Source organism: Microcaecilia unicolor, chromosome 6, assembly GCF_901765095.1.
Source record: "Microcaecilia unicolor chromosome 6, aMicUni1.1, whole genome shotgun sequence".
In the NCBI taxonomy this organism is placed as follows: domain Eukaryota; kingdom Metazoa; phylum Chordata; class Amphibia; order Gymnophiona; family Siphonopidae; genus Microcaecilia; species Microcaecilia unicolor.
Window position 1 is genome coordinate 134,145,372 of NC_044036.1, and position 17,564 is coordinate 134,162,935.

Below are 17,564 nucleotides of genomic sequence, written 5' to 3' on the forward strand. Positions count from 1 at the left end.
CCTTTTCTCAAGGCTTCTCTTGTTCTCAATGTTTAAGGATTCTTTCTGGTCTCTTCTGTTGTACCAGTGTCAAATCACTTTTGGCTTCTGCTCTGCCTCTTACTTCATTGCATTGTAACTCAGCTAGTGCGTTAGTACCTGTTTGTTTGTTTTTTTTTTTTTTTTTTGGGGGGGGGGGGGTTTGCTAAATTTATCTATAGATGCAAATGAACCTCTGACTCATTTGCACCCATAGCTAAATGTTTTACAGAAATTTTGCACATCATGGCTGAAAATAGTTACAAGCTCCCGGCTGTGACAGTGTGAAAAATTAAATATACGAAAAAGGGTACAATTTTGCACAGCAGCACCGTTTAAAAGACCCTCATATCCTGCTGTGGAGGGCCTTTTCTTTTCTTTCTTTTTTTTTTCTCCCCCCCCCCCCCCCCCCCCCAGAAATACACAGCAATTACCAGCATTGTTACTGCCTTATACCCTCTGAGACTCTAAACTTGGTGTCTTTCTTTGAAGGGGGGGGGGGGGGGGGGGGTTAGTGTGGGAGTTTGGAGAGATGCCAGGGTGTCTTTACAACCTGTGCAGTGTAGGTCAGGCAAATCTAAATGAGGCACTCTAGACCACATGTTTGGTAGCAAAAGGGGTAGTGTTACTAATGCACCTTTAAATTTAAGGTGCATTAAACGCTAATGTGCCTATACATTTCTATGGGCGCGTTAGCATTTGTTTATACGCGTTAGAAATGCTAATGTGCCCATAGCATGCATACCTTAGTAAAGATAGGCAAAAGTCAGCTGGTAAATTGAGGGTACCATGAGCAATACAAACTGTTCTTTCTGGCACCTGAGGTCAGAGGTTATTTTCAGGTCAGACTCGGGCTAAATAGATGCTTTCCTTAGTACTGTTTTGTATAGTATTAATGTTTTGACTGTACTACTGCCGAGGCTTCTTCCTTAAGTATTGCATACTGTAGCAGAGAGTGGTGGACTTCACCCAGGATTTGTTTATGCTGATTTCATTATGAATAGTAACATCACTTCAGCTTTACTGTATCAAGACTCCCCAAAAAAAAATCATTACGCTGAGATACATGTTCATCCTCTGGGACTAGAGTTTCAGCCTCACCTCTGTAGCGTCATGCCTGTGAAAAGTGATACAGACTGAAGGAGGATTAATTTCCTGAGGTGCAGATTGTAGAGTTTGAGCAGTTGGATTCCCTTCACTGCCTTCCCCTTCCTCCAAGGACACTGGGATTTGAGCTGTCATATAGAGGGTATATAGGAGGCCTGTACCAATGTTGCTGACTGCTGTGTATTTGAAAATATATATAACCTGCACCAGCTACATTTCTGGGTGAGGAACAAACATTCATCTCAATAACAAAATGCAGAAAATCATAAAACTACTCATTCCCACCTTGCCTGGGATGGAAGACATTTTGTCAGTTGGAGTTTGCAAATCATTCTCCAACAAGATAAAAAGGAGATGATGCTTCTAATAGCAATGCATTATTACCAAGTAGGACATCTTGAGTGTTGAGAAGATCTTTACGCATCGAGACATGCAGAGACCAAGAATGTGGCAGAATGATGCACAAACTGGCCCAATGCCACCAGCTTGCTTAACAAGAATTTTCAAGCACATCTTGATAAGTTACCTGTATATTTTACACCCTATGAACTTAAAATGGCTTTCTTTGTCACAAGACCCAAGTATTTAAGAGCATCAGTAGTAGCTCAAGGTGTGTTACATTCAGCTACACTGGGTATTTCCCTGTCAGGCGCAAAGTTTGGAGAGTCAAGTGACTTGGCCAAGATCACACGAAGAGCAGCAGTGGGATTTGAACTGGCCACCTCTCGATGTCAAAGCTGGTGCTGTAACCACTAGGCCACTCCACTCCATATCCTCGTGTGTTTCTTACAGTTGAGTCTCTCTTTATCTAGATGAGATTTTCTTTCAAGTTAATGTCCTTGATGCTTAAGGATCTGCAGTTCTGGTGACAATTGTAAGAGACAGATCGTATCTAGCATAAAGTTAATTTACAGATCAGTTTCATTACCTGTCAAGGCAAGCAGAAAATTAACCCAATTAGAGACATTACTGCAAGAGTCTAACCATCTCCCTTAACTGCTTCTCTCAGGCTGGGCTGCAGCAAGCCTTTTTAAGCTGCCCAAGGTAGGAAAGGCAGAGATCCAAGCACCAGTGTAGTATCTTCACTTGATCAGTACCAGGTTACTGATTGTGATTAATTGCACTTGATCAGTAACCTGCTGTCTTGCACAGCAGCTGTGTGAATGCTGAGCTGCTTGGTACAAAACCTGACCTGAATTATCAGAAAAGGGTATAATCCACCACACTAGGCTTGCACTTTGATGTTTAACTGCATATGAGGTGGTGGTATAGCAGGGGTTGTCAGTCCGGTCCTCGTCACCAGTTAGGTTTTCAGGATACCCACAATGAATATGCAAAAAAGATTTGCATACCAAGGAGGCAATGTGTGCAAATTTATCTTGTGCATATTCATGAAAACCTGACTGGTGACATGTCCCGAGGACTGGGTTGACAACCTGAAAACCTGACTGGCTAAGAGCGTCACAAAGACTGGGTTGAGAATCCCTGTAGTATAGTAAACTTCTGCAACTGACTTTAAATCCCAGTTTAGCTCAAGGCCATCTCTCTTTAAATCCCATTGGTCAACTCTCTCTCTAAAATATTAAGTGGGAGTAGATCAACCACCCCTAAAAATTAAAGTAGCTTTGTATATGTGCCTGTCAGATGAGCCACTGTGATATTTTGTTATAGATGACTGTGGGATTATCAATGCTGCCTCCTGATGAAGCCTTGTCTTCATCTACTGGAAAGAAAAGTATTTGATTCTTTGTGTTTCACTGACAAAATTATTTTTTTGTGATTTGTCTTTTTACAATGCCATGATGGAAATTGATGTTGTTCATAGTCCCTTCATTTACATAATTTTTTAATAGTTGTGTGGTTATACATCTAGATCTCTCTCATACAAGTGGCAGTCAACCACCCTCAAGAATGGACTAGGAGACATATAGCATAAGAAGTGCCCAGTGTTGTATGGCATTTTGTCCTATTAATATAAATATCAAACTGATATTGGTGTGCTGAGGGCACGTGTAGTACTGCTAGGACACAGCGTATGTTATATATTCAGGGCTGACCTCAAGCAGGAGCAATAGGGGTGGCCACACAGGGCCCTGCGCTGATCTGAGTCAGCTTTGCAGATGGTTGCTGACCAAACAAGAATAGCAATACTGGGTCAGACCAATGGTCGGTGTAGCCCAGTATCCTGGCCAATCCAGGTCACAAGTACCTGGCAGAAACCCAAAGAGTAGAAACATTCCATGCTACCAATCCCAGGGCAAGCAGTGGCTTCCCCCATGTCCATGCCAATAACAGACTATGGACTTTTCCTCCAGAAACTTGTTCAAACCTTTTTTTAAACCCAGATAACGCTAAGTGCCGTTACTACATCCTCCTGCAAAGAGTTCCAGAACTTAACTATTTGGTTGAGTGAAAAAATTTCCTCCTATTTGTTTTGAAATCGAGTGCTCCCTAATCATTGTACTTTTTGCAAGAGTAAAAATCGATTCACTTCTACTTGTTCTACACCATTCAGGATTTTGTAGACCTCAGTCATATCTCTTCCAAGCTGAAGAGCCCTAACAGCTTTTCCTCATGGCAAGAGTTCCATCCCCTTTATCATTTTGGTTGCTCTTCTTTGAACTTTTTCAAATTCCACTATATCTTTGTTGAGATATGGTGACCAGAACTGAACACCATGCTGAAGGTGAGGTCACACTATGGAATGATAGAGAGGCATTATAATATTCTTAGTCTCATATTATTCCTAACACTGTGCATCACTTTGCATTTGCCCACATTAAATTTCATCTGTCATTCGGATGCCCAGTCTTCCATTTTCCTAAGATCTTCCTGCAATTTTTCACAGTCTGCATGTGTTTTAACAATCTTGGAGAGTTTTGTGTCATCTGGAAATGTAATCACATCATTCACTGTTCTGTTTTCCAGATCAATTAGAAATGTGATAAGCACCAGCCCCAGTACAGATCCCTCCCACCCCCTTGATAATCATGCTTCTCCCACTGCACCACAGGCCCTTAAATCTCCTCCCTCTTACTCCTCTTCACTCTTTTGTTTTAGGCTTCTCAAAGGGACCAGGCACCATTTTATTGCTGTTGCAGTCTGAAGTAACCCAGACTTCTAAGTTACTAAGATTACAATAGTAGTTAGTGATTAAAGAAGTCTGTCTAAATAAAGATCCTGACACCTTATTTGAAATCTTAAGTCCCAGGTGGGGTCCAACAAGTTTGTCCACTCGGGGTCCTGCAAGTGCCAAGGCCGGCCCTGGCTGTATTTAAGCTGTGGAGATAAGAATCAATAAAGTGAGACAGACACAGAAACTGTTCAGGTAGACTGGGGCCTGGTGTGATTTTTATTATTTTTGCCTCAGTTTTAATAGACCTTCACATGATCACAGAAGGGAAAGGTATATAAAAGTACAAAGAAAGCATAATTGTTTGTGCCATTACTGCTGGACATTTTATCTTGAAAAACACACACCATGATCTGTTCCAGTTTTTCAGGAAATTGTGAAACTGATCAGACATTGCATGTCTCAGAGGAACTGGGCAGCTACATTCGTGCTGTTAGCGCTTTTGAGATAGGATCCAATAATCTACTGACTGAAAAAGTAAGCTGCTTCTTCCTTTTCTTTCTCTATGGTATCCTCATCCTTCTCTATTCTCGGCTTAGTAGCAGGTGGATCAGAGCGAAATACCAACCTCCTTCCAGTCTGGAAACACAAGAAAGGTTATTGTAGAACCAACACAGAATGGTATATGTGTACCTGTGCAAAGCATGGCCACAGCTGTTGCTCTGTAATAGAGAGTAAAATGAGCAGAACAGCCTGTCCTGATAACACACAGCTGCCATGGGAGGAGGGGGGGGGGGGGGGGGGCTTGATATTTGACAGGGGGATTTTAAGCCATGCCCTACCCATGCACCAGATCTGCCCACTCTTATCTCCTGTCTCCACCTGATAGATCTCCACTGTGGCACCAACAAAGCCACCCTCCCCCTCAAGCAGTGGGAGATGCCTTAATAAAACCAAGTCCTGCTGCTGTGGGATCAGTCTCACATAAAGTGCTGTGAGATTTTACAGCTGTTTTGCAAGACTGGTCAGCAGCAGGACTTGAGGTCTTATTAATGCATCTCCTACTGCAGATGGAGGGGGGGAGGCTGCTTTGTGGGAGATCGGAAGATGAGCCACAATACAGGAGCCTTGGTGGGTCTGATACCATCTGAGACTTTGCAGTGGGATCCTGAGAGTGTGATGCCGCCCCATAGATGAGGGAGGAGAAGCAGAGTTTCTAGAGCCCAAAGACATTTTCAAGTGTTTGTTTTGTGATGTTTTAAGCAGGGAAGATTAAACTCTACACCTGAGCCCATCTTAAATTTTTTACAAGCCATATCAAATTCCAATATGGCTATCGGACCAAATTAAGAAACCACATATACTCCAACAAGTCTGATTGTAAAAAAACTTCAGCAGTGACCGTGCTTAACTATTGATCGAAGCTGCTGTCTAAAACCATCACCAGTCCAAAAAACCTCCTCCTTCCTTATTTATTCTTTATATTATTGTTCTTTGTATATCCCTTTAATTTTTTTCAACCGTTTTTCAATTTGTTAATAATGAAATTATGGTGATTTAATTTTATAATGCTGTAAACTGCTCAGCTAATACTTGACAGACCCTCCTCCATTTCAAAAGCTATTGCTTCTTCAGGAGCTGCCAGCAAATAAATATTGCTAAGTTTTCACCTTCATCTGTATTCCCTGAGCTTGATAAGAAATTGTTCTGAAATGAATGTTAAATTCCCAAAAGATATTTAATGACTAAGCTGAAAATTTTGCCCCGGTACCTTTGCTTTTTCTGAATCCCTGTCCCACAGATCTAGAAACACAGTGTGAGGGCAGATAAAAGATTAAGGCCATTTTTTATTTTCCCTTCCTCTTCCCCACAATCTCCCACTGTTATCTGTGAAAGGGATTGTGGTGGAGGGTTGGTTTGTTTATTTATTCCACATTTTCCCACGTATTTGCAAGCTCAATTTGGCTTACATAGTACCGTAATGGCGTCAGCCAGTTCCAGTATAAACAAATACAAGGTGATATTGTGGTAGAATGAGGTTCATGTATGGTAAATATATTGGGGAACATAGGAAGAGGAAGTTAGGTATGTCCATTATGGTCTTTGGTTAGCTATGGGCCCCAGTCATCTTTCTGACAGTCACTGATAGGAGAAGACCAGGCTGTCTTGTGTCTCACTCAGAAGCCAGGCAATGGGTGGGATGTCCTCCTCTCCCCTCCCCTCCCCCACTGCTATGATCACTGCCCTTCATGAGCCGAAGGGACTTGAGCCCGGGTTTCTGGACAGCAGTTGTGTACAGTCACCGTTTTCTTTGCATCCGCCTGGGCTCTTTCCATGGCACGACGCAGTCTCTCCTCTTGATGTATCTTTTGCTGTCTCATTTTCTCTTCCCTTAACCTGGTTATAAAATGAAATCACAAATGAAAAGAAGACTGTACCTTGTCTGAAAGTGCAGTTATTATTATTTTAAAGAACTTTTCACTTCACAAAAGCAGTTCAACATGACTCTTCCTTCCACTGCTGCACTGGCCTGGCTCTTAATGATTAAGATGTGGATTTCACTTTTTTTGTTGTAAATTCTGCTGTGAAACCTAGTGACTGACCCATATAGCTTCTATAATGTTTGCTATGTACAGCACATCTATCGATAACCAGTATATCACCATGCATTAATATCCTGCTGCTGCATAAAACTTTGTGAATTAGGAAAACCCTCAGCAATTTTTATCACCAATAATACTGCTTATCACTGGGATAAGCAGTATAAAATGTTTTGTACATTTTTGGGATCTTGCCGGGTATCTGTGACCTGGATTGGCCACTGTTGGAAACAGGATGCTGGGCTCGATGGACCTTTGGTCTTTCCTAGTATGGCAATACTTATGTACTAACAATACAGCCTTTAAAAGAGCTGTTACCAAACAGGTGAAACTCACTGTCATCTTTCATCGTGTTCTCCTTCTATATTCACCACCAAAATGTGCATCAATCAAAAATCCAAAACTTATAACTAACAAAAACATGCAGCATACCGGTATTTAAATTCAAGTTCAGTCTCCAAATTTAACGTTTCATAATTATTCTTATCTGGAGTCGATTGCAAGAGTCTGGTCCTGGAGGCTCAAATTTTCAATGATCAAGTTTATTCATTATTCAAACTATAAAGACCCCCCCCCCCCCCCCCCCCCCTCCTTTTAGGAAATTTAATTCCGGAGCCCTGACGTGGTCTGGCATTCAATGTCTGGGTATAACAATAGCAGCTGAATATCAGGCCCATTATTTTCACTTGTGTTACAGATGTAACAGAGAAGTTTGATTGTGATTTCATTACATAATGTACCTTCTACATATTAAAGAGAGTTTGAAACCAAAGTTTTGCAGGTGTCTCTCTTTGTAATTCTAGGATTAAACCACTGAAAAATCCTTACTTTCAAAATTAACCAACAGGGAACCTCAAAGCTCCTCATAGGGAAAATACTAGAAGTATTGTAGCATCCACTATTATAGTCAGGAGTACTCTATCATTGGTCCCAGTGAGGAGAAAAAAAAACACACGCAAAAACTCATATAAATGAGAAAAACGAGTGGCATAAAAGCTTTGTGTAATCAGCGATCACGATTGCCTTTTGGTGTTGAGGTCCTGTATGGATTCTATTTGGTGCCCTTCCTGAGGCAGCTTTCAACCGGGCAAAACAAGGCGCACTTGTTGAAGGGTGACACAGGATGGAGTCATGAATTTTCGCTGAAACAACCAGATTATCTCTCCGGGCAAAACTATCAACAGCCCACTTCCGCTGGCCACTACAGCCTAGAGTTAAGTACCATGAGACCATTAAATGATAATATTTTTTGATTCATGGTCTTTAATCTGTTTATTGAGGACTTTTTGTTCCTGAGTATATTATTCTTGGGCTGGGGTTGGAAGTTTTAAGTGGCACTGCAGGTTGGAGGCGTGATATAAGTTTGTGTACACGGAGGGATTTTTAAGCTATCATACGTTGATCTGTGTATAGCTTTTCCGGGTTTTTCCCGGTTTTTTAGTTTTGAGGGTAAGGTGTCTCACTTTGTTAATTAAGATTATTAGTGCAGGAGACGGAGAATTTTTATGCCACTCGTTTTTCTCTTTTATATATGAGTTTTTGCGTGTGTTTTTTTTTTCCTCTTTTTCTCCTCACTGGGACCACTGATAGTACTCTACTCCTGACTATAATAGTGGATGCTACAATACTTCTAGTATTTTCCCTATGAGGAGCTTTGAGGTTCCCTGTTGGTTAATTTTGAAAGTAAGGATTTTTCAGTGGTTTAATCCTAGAATTACAAAGAGAGACACCTGCAAAACTTTGGTTTCAAACTCTCTTTAATACATAGAATTTACATTGAATTACTTTGAATATCCCTGTTAAAATTACGTGGAGGGGCATAATCAAACGGAAACGCCTATCTCCATGGGTGTTTATCTCCGAGAACGGGTCCGTGAAGGGGCGGGCCGAACCGCATTTTCGAAAAAATGGACGTTTTTGAGTTGGGCATTTGTTTTATTTAGCGATAATGGAAACTAAAAACGCCCAGCTCAAAAACGTCCTAATCTAAGCCATTTGGTTGTGGGTGGGGCCACGATTCATAGTACACTCGCCCCCCCTGATATGCCAGGACACCAACTGGGCACCCTAGGTCAGTGCGGTGGACTTCAGAAAAAGCTCCCACATGCATAGCTCCCTTACCACGGGTGCTGAGCTCCCAACCCCCCTCCCTCAAAACCCACTACCCACAAATGTACAATACTACCATAGCTCTTAGGGGTGAAGGGGGCACCTACATGTGGGTACAGTGGGTTTGGAGGCCTCCCATTTACCAGCACAAGTGTTACAGGTAGGGGGGATGGGCCTGGGTCCACCTGGCTGAAGTGCACTGCGGTACCCACTAAAAGTGCTCCAGGGACCTGCATACATGCAGGTCTCTAGGACTTGTTACTGCTGTATAACATTGGCACACCAGTTTACACCTGAAGACTAATCTCTCCGAAAACGTCCTTTATTGGAATAAGCACGCTTACTCACAGTTAACTGCAGATCAGAGGTTGTGCCCCACCACTGGCAACGAGTCTCCCTGGTAGTGAGATTAGCAGGTCAGAGCTGGCAGAATGCTGTACAATGCCCTCTTTCAGCCACATTCAAGGTAAGAACTAAGTTCTCCAACGTGGCTAACACATGGAAGGAATCTAAAATTGGCTAACAAAAATGGCCACTACCTCATGGACTACCGGAAACACAACAGGGCATACTCTGACCCAGTAGGCAGGGGGAAAAGCACCATGGGAGAAGAGCCTACCACCTACCAACATCGTGAGACTGTAACACAAGCTAATGAAATCACGGAGCCCAATACCCTACACCCACCACAATGCAATGCTGTTGTGATCCTGTAGTGCACCCGAATGCTAAGTAGTAGTAGTAGTAGCCACATCTGACCCAGGGAAAGGCTGTGAGAGGATCGAACATATTCTGCTGTCATGGAGGTGGGTACGGCATTTGAGGGTGGCATACAGGCTGGAAAAAAAGTTAGTAAAGTGGGTTTGTTTTGGTGGGAGGGGGTTAGTGACCACTGGTGGAGTCCGAGGAGGTCATCCTCGATTCCCTCCAGTGGTCATCTGGTCAATTGGGGCACTTTTTTGGGACTTGTTCGTGAAAAAAAAGGGTCCAAAAAAAGTGACCCAAAATCGCGGTAAAAACACCTTTTTTTTTTTTTTTTTTATTATCAGCTAAAGACACCCATCTCTCCACGCCCCAGTCCCGCCTCCGACACGCCCCCGTCAACTTTATTCGTTTCCGCGAGGGAGGGAAGTTGGAAACGCCCAAAATCAGCTTTCGATTATACCGATTTGGGCGCCTTTGCCAAAAAAACGCCCATCTCCCGATTTGGGTCGCAATATAGGCGTTTTTCTCTTTCGATTATAAGCAGGATAATGTACCTACATTTTATACAGAATGACTCACAGAACCGCAGCTGAAGGGTTGGGTTCTTTTCTGCCACACACATTCTTACCTTACTCTTCGCTCTTTGTCCTTAAGTTTCTCTGCTACTTCTAACTTCTTTGACGGAATCGTCTCAATCTTATCCAACAGGTCTTCCATCTGGGTCTCAATGTACATCAGCATTTGCAGGGTGGTTAATTTGGCTTGGTCGTCCCCAAGGCAGGATTGATACACGTCTTTTACCTTTCTATGCAAAGCCTTCAACATACTGTCCTATAGAAAAGGGACAACTTATGAGCAGTTACATTAGTTTGGAGAAAGTCCTGTCATCATAAAATCCATGAAAGACACAGAAGCCTATGCTGACAGCTGTGACCATTTTCATTTTGTAATATTTGATGCATGGTTTTAAGCTGTTTCCAAAACGCACTTCACCCTCACCATCGCCCATGTGAAGTGCAGATGGTCACAAAACGGTTTAATTTGTAGATAAAAAGGAAGTGGAAATGGGGGTGGGGCCAGAGCCAGAAGTGAACTGTGGGGGCAGGGCTAGGGCCAGAAGATATGAAAGAGCGATATAAATACTTCCGTGATATAAATGCACAAGAGGCGAGTCTCCTTCAATTGAAAGGAAGGTCTGGAATGAGAGAACATAGAATGAAGGTGAAAGGGGGCAGACTCGGAAGTAACCTGACAAAATACTTCTTCACAGAAAGGGTGGTGAATTCATGGAACGGACACCCAGGGGAAGTGGTGAAGAAGAAAACTGTATCTGAATTCAAGAAAGCTTGGGACAAATATATAGGATCTCTAAGGGAGAGGGTGGGATAGTTAATGGCAGAGATGGGCAGACTGGATAGGCCATATAGTCTTTATCTGCCTTCATTTTTCTCTCTGTTTCTATGTTACTGTGCTTGTAATATATTTATTTCACTGACTATAACATTACTCTGTATTTGTTTCATCACCGGAGGTAGATACTGCCTCACGGTATTATGTAAGCCGCATTGAGCCTGCAAATAGGTGGGAAAATGTGGGGTACAAATGTAACAAATAAATAAATATTTGGAAAATTCATACATTTAATAAAAGAATATCAACAGTAACACAAATTTTCATCATTTTGGCCAAGTATCAGACTAATCAGTGTTTTTCTCAACATTTATACCAATCATAACCATAACTGGTTGGTGACTCAGCTGTTTGGAGAGGATAAAGTGGAACAGTGATGGGATCGGGGTGTAGAGCAGGGTATAATGGAGCAAGTTAAAATTCTTGGAGTAAGAGGCCACACCTAGGTCAGCAGTAAAGAACACTTTTGAACACAGAATGGCTCTGGTGCAGCTATACCAGCTGAATTTCCCCCCACCCCCACCCTATGACAGTAAGTACACTGAATATACTCCAGGAATTGGGTGCCAAAAAATATCTAAATAATAGAACATATTAAACAGAACACTATTGGCAGTATTCTTAAAAAGATATACAGGTATTTTAACACTTGGCTCCTAGCACCCCATCTTCCTTTTGGCCATGTGAATTGTGGTGTTCAGTGACGCTAACAGAAATTTGGGGATTAAAAATGATTTGCCTATCAATGTTTATGGTAGGTTGCCAAATAACCATGAGGCTTCAGATCTACTGTCCTTTATTTTATTCTTCTGCATTAGCTGTAACTTACGATACTTTGAAACCCTTTGCTCAGTGTGCAGAAGCTGCTAAGAAAGCAAATAGAATGTTAGGAATTATTAGGAAAGGAATGGAAAACAAAACTGAGGATGTTATAATGCCTTTGTATCAGTCCATGGTGCAACTGCACCTCGAATATTGTGTTCAATTCTGGTCACCGCATCTCAAAAAAAATATATAGTGGAGTTAGCAAAGGAACAGAGAAGGGCGATGAAAATAAAGAGGATGGGATGACTTCCCTATGAAGAAAGGCTGAAGCGTCTAGGGCTCTTCAGGTTGGAGAAAAAACGGCTGAGGGGAGATATGATAGAGGTCTATAAAATAATGAGTGGAGTGGAATGGGTAGATGTGAATCGCTTCTTTACTCTTTCCAAAAATACTAGGACTAGGGAACATGCAATGAAGCTACAAAGTAGTACATTTAAAATGAATTGGAGAAAATATTTCTTCACTCGATGTGTAATTACACTCTGGAATTTGTTGCTAGAGAATGTAGTAAAAGCAGTTAGCTTAGCGGGGTTTAAAAATAAAAAGTCCATAAGCCATTATTAAAGTAGATTTGGGAAAAATTCACTGCTTATTTCTAGGATAAATAAAATTTGGGATCTTGCCAGGTGCTTGTAACCTGGATTGGCCACTGTTGGAAACAGGTTTGATGGACAGTACTTATGTTCTTATAATGGAGCTGAGGACTAGGGAAGCCAGTGTTCAAATCCCACTGCCTCTCCTTGGACAAGACATTTAACCCTCCATTACCCCAGGTACAAACCGACTGTAAGCTGTCCAGAGACAGGTAAATACCTACTGTAACTGAATGTAACGTGCATTGAGCTGCAACTGAAAAAAGTGTGAGCTAAATCTGAATCCAAAATACACCACCAGGCATATCATGAAGTAATACAATACCCTACAAAATAATACAATTCTACCATAACATTACCAACTTCCAGGAGTTGTATCCTATGAAGGAAAAAGGTAGCACCTTAAACACTGCAGTGAACACTAGATTAATACACCTACTGTAAAACTAAATAAGCCAGATTAGTACAAATTGATCCTACAGCACTATTCACCCCCAGTGGAATACCTGGTCTCTTTCACAAATGCAGAACACAGACATAAGTAATGCCACACTGGGAAAAGCCCAAGGGTCCATCGAGCCCAGCATCCTGTCCACGACAGCAGCCAATCCAGGCCAAGGGCACCTGGCAAGCTTCCCAAACGTACAAACATTCTATACATGTTATTCCTGGAATTGTGGATTTTTCCCAAGTCCATTTAGTAGTGGTTTATGGACTTGTCCTTTAGGAAACCATCTAATCCCTTTTTAAACTCTGCAAAACCTAACCGCCTTCACCACGTTCTCCGGCAACGAATTCCAGAGTTTAATTATGCGTTGGGTGAAGAAACATTTTCTCCGATTTGATTTAAATTTACTTCACTGTAGTTTCATCGCATGCCCCCTAGTCCTAGTATTTTTGGAAAGCATGAACAGATGCTTCACATCCACCTGTTCCACTCCACTCATTATTTTATATACCTCTATCATGTCTCCCCTCAGCCGTCTCTTATCTAATTTGAAAAGCCCTAGCCTCCTTAGTCTTTCTTCATAGGGAAGTCGTCCCATCCCCGCTATCATTTTAGTCGCCCTTTGCTGCACCTTTTCCAATTCCACTATATCTTTCTTGAGATGCGGCGACCAGAATTGAACACAATACTCAAGGTGTGGTCGCACCATGGAGCGATATAACGGCATTATAACATCCTCACACCTGTTTTCCATACCTTTCCTAATAATACCCAACATTCTATTCACTTTCCAAGCCGCAGCAGCACACTGAACAGAAGGTTTCAGTGTATTATCAACGACGACACCCAGATCCCTTTCTTGGTCCGTAACTCCTAACGTGGAACCTTGCATGACGTAGCTATAATTTGGGTTCTTTTTTCCCCACATGCATCACCTTGCACTTGCTCACATTAAATGTCATCTGCCATCTAGCCGCCCAGTCTCCCAGTCTCGTAAGTCCTGCTGTAATTTTTCACAATCCTGTCGCGAGTTAACGACTTTGAATAACTTTGTTTCATCAGCAAATTTAATTACCTCGTTAGTTACTCCCATCTCTAAATCATTCACTAAGTAATGAATAAGTAAATAAAAACAGAAATGCATAAAAAGCCAGATGCTGAATACTGTACAAAGCCAGAGAAACAGGAACAATGATGCATGACCCCCTCCCCAATACTGTACAAAATATAATGAAGCAGATACAAATTTCAAAAACTAACATATTCCAAACACTATATTCAAAACTGAATAAACTAAAATTTGAAAATAAGGTGGTTATTTTTATTGCGTTCAAAGGCCAAAACTTCCTTCCTTGGGTCAGGTTACCATAACCGCAGTAAACTATCCCAATGTGAAGGTGGTTTTGGCCTCTAGTTAGAAGTTGTATTTAGTCCAACAAAAAGGCATCACTGCATTTTCTGTTCTTTTTATTTATTAACCTTTAAGGTGGATTAACACAGCAGCCACGTTATTTCATCCTAATTCTTTTTACCACCTTTGCTTGGCCGTTTAAATTTTCTCTGTTTGTTCTCCTCCACTACATCCATCTCCAACATTGTTATTTTCAGCTTGCTTTCATTTTTTTCTGCTTATCCATTCAGATTTTATTCATTCTTCTTATTATTTTTCAATCTCCCTCTTTTTAAATTGTCTACCTAAAGCTTTCCAACTCCTTCCCTCATCCTAGCCCTCCCATTCTCCTTCCCCAGTCTTTCACAACTTTCCTCCTCCCCCCCCCCCCCCCCCCCACTCCCCTGTGTATGTGAGCTCCTTGTGAACAGTTAACCCTCCATTGCCCCAGGTACAAAAATAGTACCTGCATAGAAACTACTTTGTTACCGCAGAAAGGTACTTTCATCAAATCCCATCTCCTGTCTCTCTCTGCCATCCAGTATCTCCTCTCTGTCTCTCTTTCCCACCACCCATCATTGCCCAATCTTTCTATTTCTCACCCTGGCATGCAGCATTACCTGTGTGTCTCTCTTACCCACTCACCAACCATTGAGCACTGCCCCGTCTTTCTATCTCCCCATGCAGCATTGCCCTGCCCCAGCCCGCCATGCCATCCAGCCTTGCTCCTGCCTCTGCCTCTTCCCAGCCCAGGCGGCTGAGGGGAGATACGATAGAGGTCTGTAAAATAATTAGTGGAGTTGAACGGGTAGAAGCATCTGTTTACGCTTTCCAAAAATACTAGGACTATGGGGCATGCGATGAAGCTACAACGTAGTAAATTTAAAACGAATCTGAGAAACATTTTCTTCACTCAACGTGTAATTAAACTCTGGAATTCGTTGCCAAAGAATGTGGTAAAGGCGGTTAGCTTAGCGGAGTTTAAAAAAGGTTTTGGCAGCTTCCTAAAGGAAAAGTCCATAGACCATTATTAAATGGACTTGGGGAAAATCCACTATTTCTGGGATAAGCAGTATAAAATGTTTTGTACTTTTTTGGGATCTTGCCACGTATTTGTGACCTGGATTGGCCACTGTTGGAAACAGGATGCTGGGCTTGATGGACCTTTGGTCTTTCCCAGTATGGCAATACTTATGTACTTATCCAGCATTACCTCTCTCTCTCTATCCCCCCACCCCACAACCATCCATTATTTACCTGTCTTTCTCCCCCTCCCAAACATGATTCCTCTGTCTCTCCCCCCACCCCTGCATTGCCTGAGCCTCTCTCCCATGCCCAGCCCAGCACTGCATCGGGCATTTTCTCTCTTGCGTTCTCTCTTACCCTGCTGTCCTTCATTCAGTATCTTTTGTCCCTTCCTGTCACCACCTCTGTCAGGCCCGCAGCAATTAAAAGCAAAGACGCGTGGGACCAGCTCTGTACATATGTTGCTGCTGCTTCCACTGCCGGTCTTACCTCTACTGTCCTCTAATGCAACTTCCTCTCTCAGAGGTGGATAGAGGCGGGACTGACAGCGCACACATACAGCCGGTCCCAACTACCGGCTCAGCAAGGTGGCAATGGGAGGGAAGAAAAGAAGCTAAATGATGGACAGTGGGTAAGAGTGAGAAGCAGGCTATTGTGGATTGAGGAGGAGGGGAGCTGAGAGAAAATACTTGGCAGGCGAGAAGATGGGGCAATGATGTCACTTCCTGAGGCTTAAGACATGCTGAACGCTGTTCCACCCTGTTCCAGCACAAATTAAGCCCAGGGTCACAGGAAAAACACAGCAGAAGTCACCTGGAGGATGTAGCCTTAAGCCAATAAGCAGTAAAAATGTAGTTTATTTGCAAAAGTTCAAAGACCTTTATTCATGGAAGTGCCTGCATCGGGGATCCACAGATTGTTAAAGAAAAACAGGGAAACGTAAGGCCGGCTTGATACAGAATTGTCTGGCAGTTCTGTCATGAATTGCACCGGCTCAAGCTGCTGAAAAGCTGGATTTCTGTGGATAAGGTTCTTCGATCTTTTGTGAATAACCTATATTATTGTTTCATGGTTGAAGATGATCTCCTTAAAGCCACCTCCTCTGTGTTTTTCCTGATTTGCTCCTTTTTTTGGAGAAGTGAATATGGTCAATCATTCCAAGCCAGCTAGTTTATCGACCCATTACCTGGTCCTCCTCCGATTTCTGTTCAAAAGAAAAGACTTGAGACTTGAGCTGTAGTTCAGCTGATTTTTCCTCCTCCGTAGCGATACATGCCTTCATGCAACTGGTAAGCTCACGCAGCTGCTTGATCTCTTTCTCCCTGGACCAGAGAGCAGACCTGTATCAGAACTCAGCAGCAGCCGCCAGACAGCTGTGAGCAAATCAATGCTCTGCACATCTGCCGGGGAAAGAAGCTACAATCCAGGATATAGGACTCTACTGAATGCTGGAAAATTTAGCTACTCTTTCAATGCATGTTTCAAGTCTACTATCAAAATTAATTGCATGTAAGCTGCCTCGACTGTGCTCGAAAGAGACATTATATCAAATGAACAACAAATGATAATCAGATTGGCTTTACTGTGCATTGAGTTCTTTCCTCTTTCATTCTGGCAACTGAACAAGGTTCATGTAGTTTATACAGAGTTTCCCCTGGAGCCGTCACCAGCGTGCAATACGTTTTGCCTCTGCATAGTGTTCCAGTGCACCAGCACCAGTGCAATACTGGCTACACTGTTGCAGGCTTTTGAGTAAAACTTACATTTTTTCTTTTGTGAAAACAAAGTTGTGTTTGATCTCTTCTAGGGACTCCTCTATGTCCTGAGAATTCTGGATCAATGAAAGGTTCTGTTCCTCCAGCTCGGTGAAAATTTTCAGCAGCTGCTTTGGATCAGTGAAATACAGAGCAGAGTCCTGGGGAAAGGACAGGTTACCTACAGTATGTCATATTTTTTTTGTTAGCTTGCGTTAATGCATTGGTAACTATTTTGTTACCATCCTTATATGGTACAGATTTTAGAACATACGTGGAAAGGGGTCTTCATGCATCCAAGTCAGAACATGTAGAATTTCCATAGTATTTTACAAGATGTGCAGGTCTGTGCACGTCTTTCTTCACATGCAATTTTGAAAAGATGCTCTCATGTATTTGTGTGTGTGTGTGACTGTATGGGGGGGGGGGGGGGGGGTTCCATGGTTCCCCCTCCCCCATGTGCAGCTTTTCACAATCACTGCTCTCGCATAGTCCCACACCCACCC

General features: G+C 42.4%; 1 protein-coding gene across 5 annotated transcripts in view; it reads right to left on the reverse strand.

The window, feature by feature from the left end:
• Window positions 1-4,474: 4,474 nt before the first annotated feature.
• CFAP100 (cilia and flagella associated protein 100) overlaps window positions 4,475-17,564 on the reverse strand; it is a 48,163-nt gene continuing 35,073 nt past the window's right edge. For all 5 annotated transcript variants that reach the window (XM_030207686.1, XM_030207684.1, XM_030207685.1 and 2 more), the window contains 5 exons: window positions 17,068-17,219; window positions 16,491-16,626; window positions 10,241-10,443; window positions 6,502-6,595; window positions 4,475-4,837 (listed from right to left, as the gene is read on the reverse strand). In XM_030207686.1, the coding sequence (XP_030063546.1) occupies window positions 4,721-4,837; window positions 6,502-6,595; window positions 10,241-10,443; window positions 16,491-16,626; window positions 17,068-17,219 (702 nt within the window). In that variant the 3' untranslated portion in view covers window positions 4,475-4,720. The remainder of the gene's footprint in view (window positions 4,838-6,501; window positions 6,596-10,240; window positions 10,444-16,490; window positions 16,627-17,067; window positions 17,220-17,564) is intronic.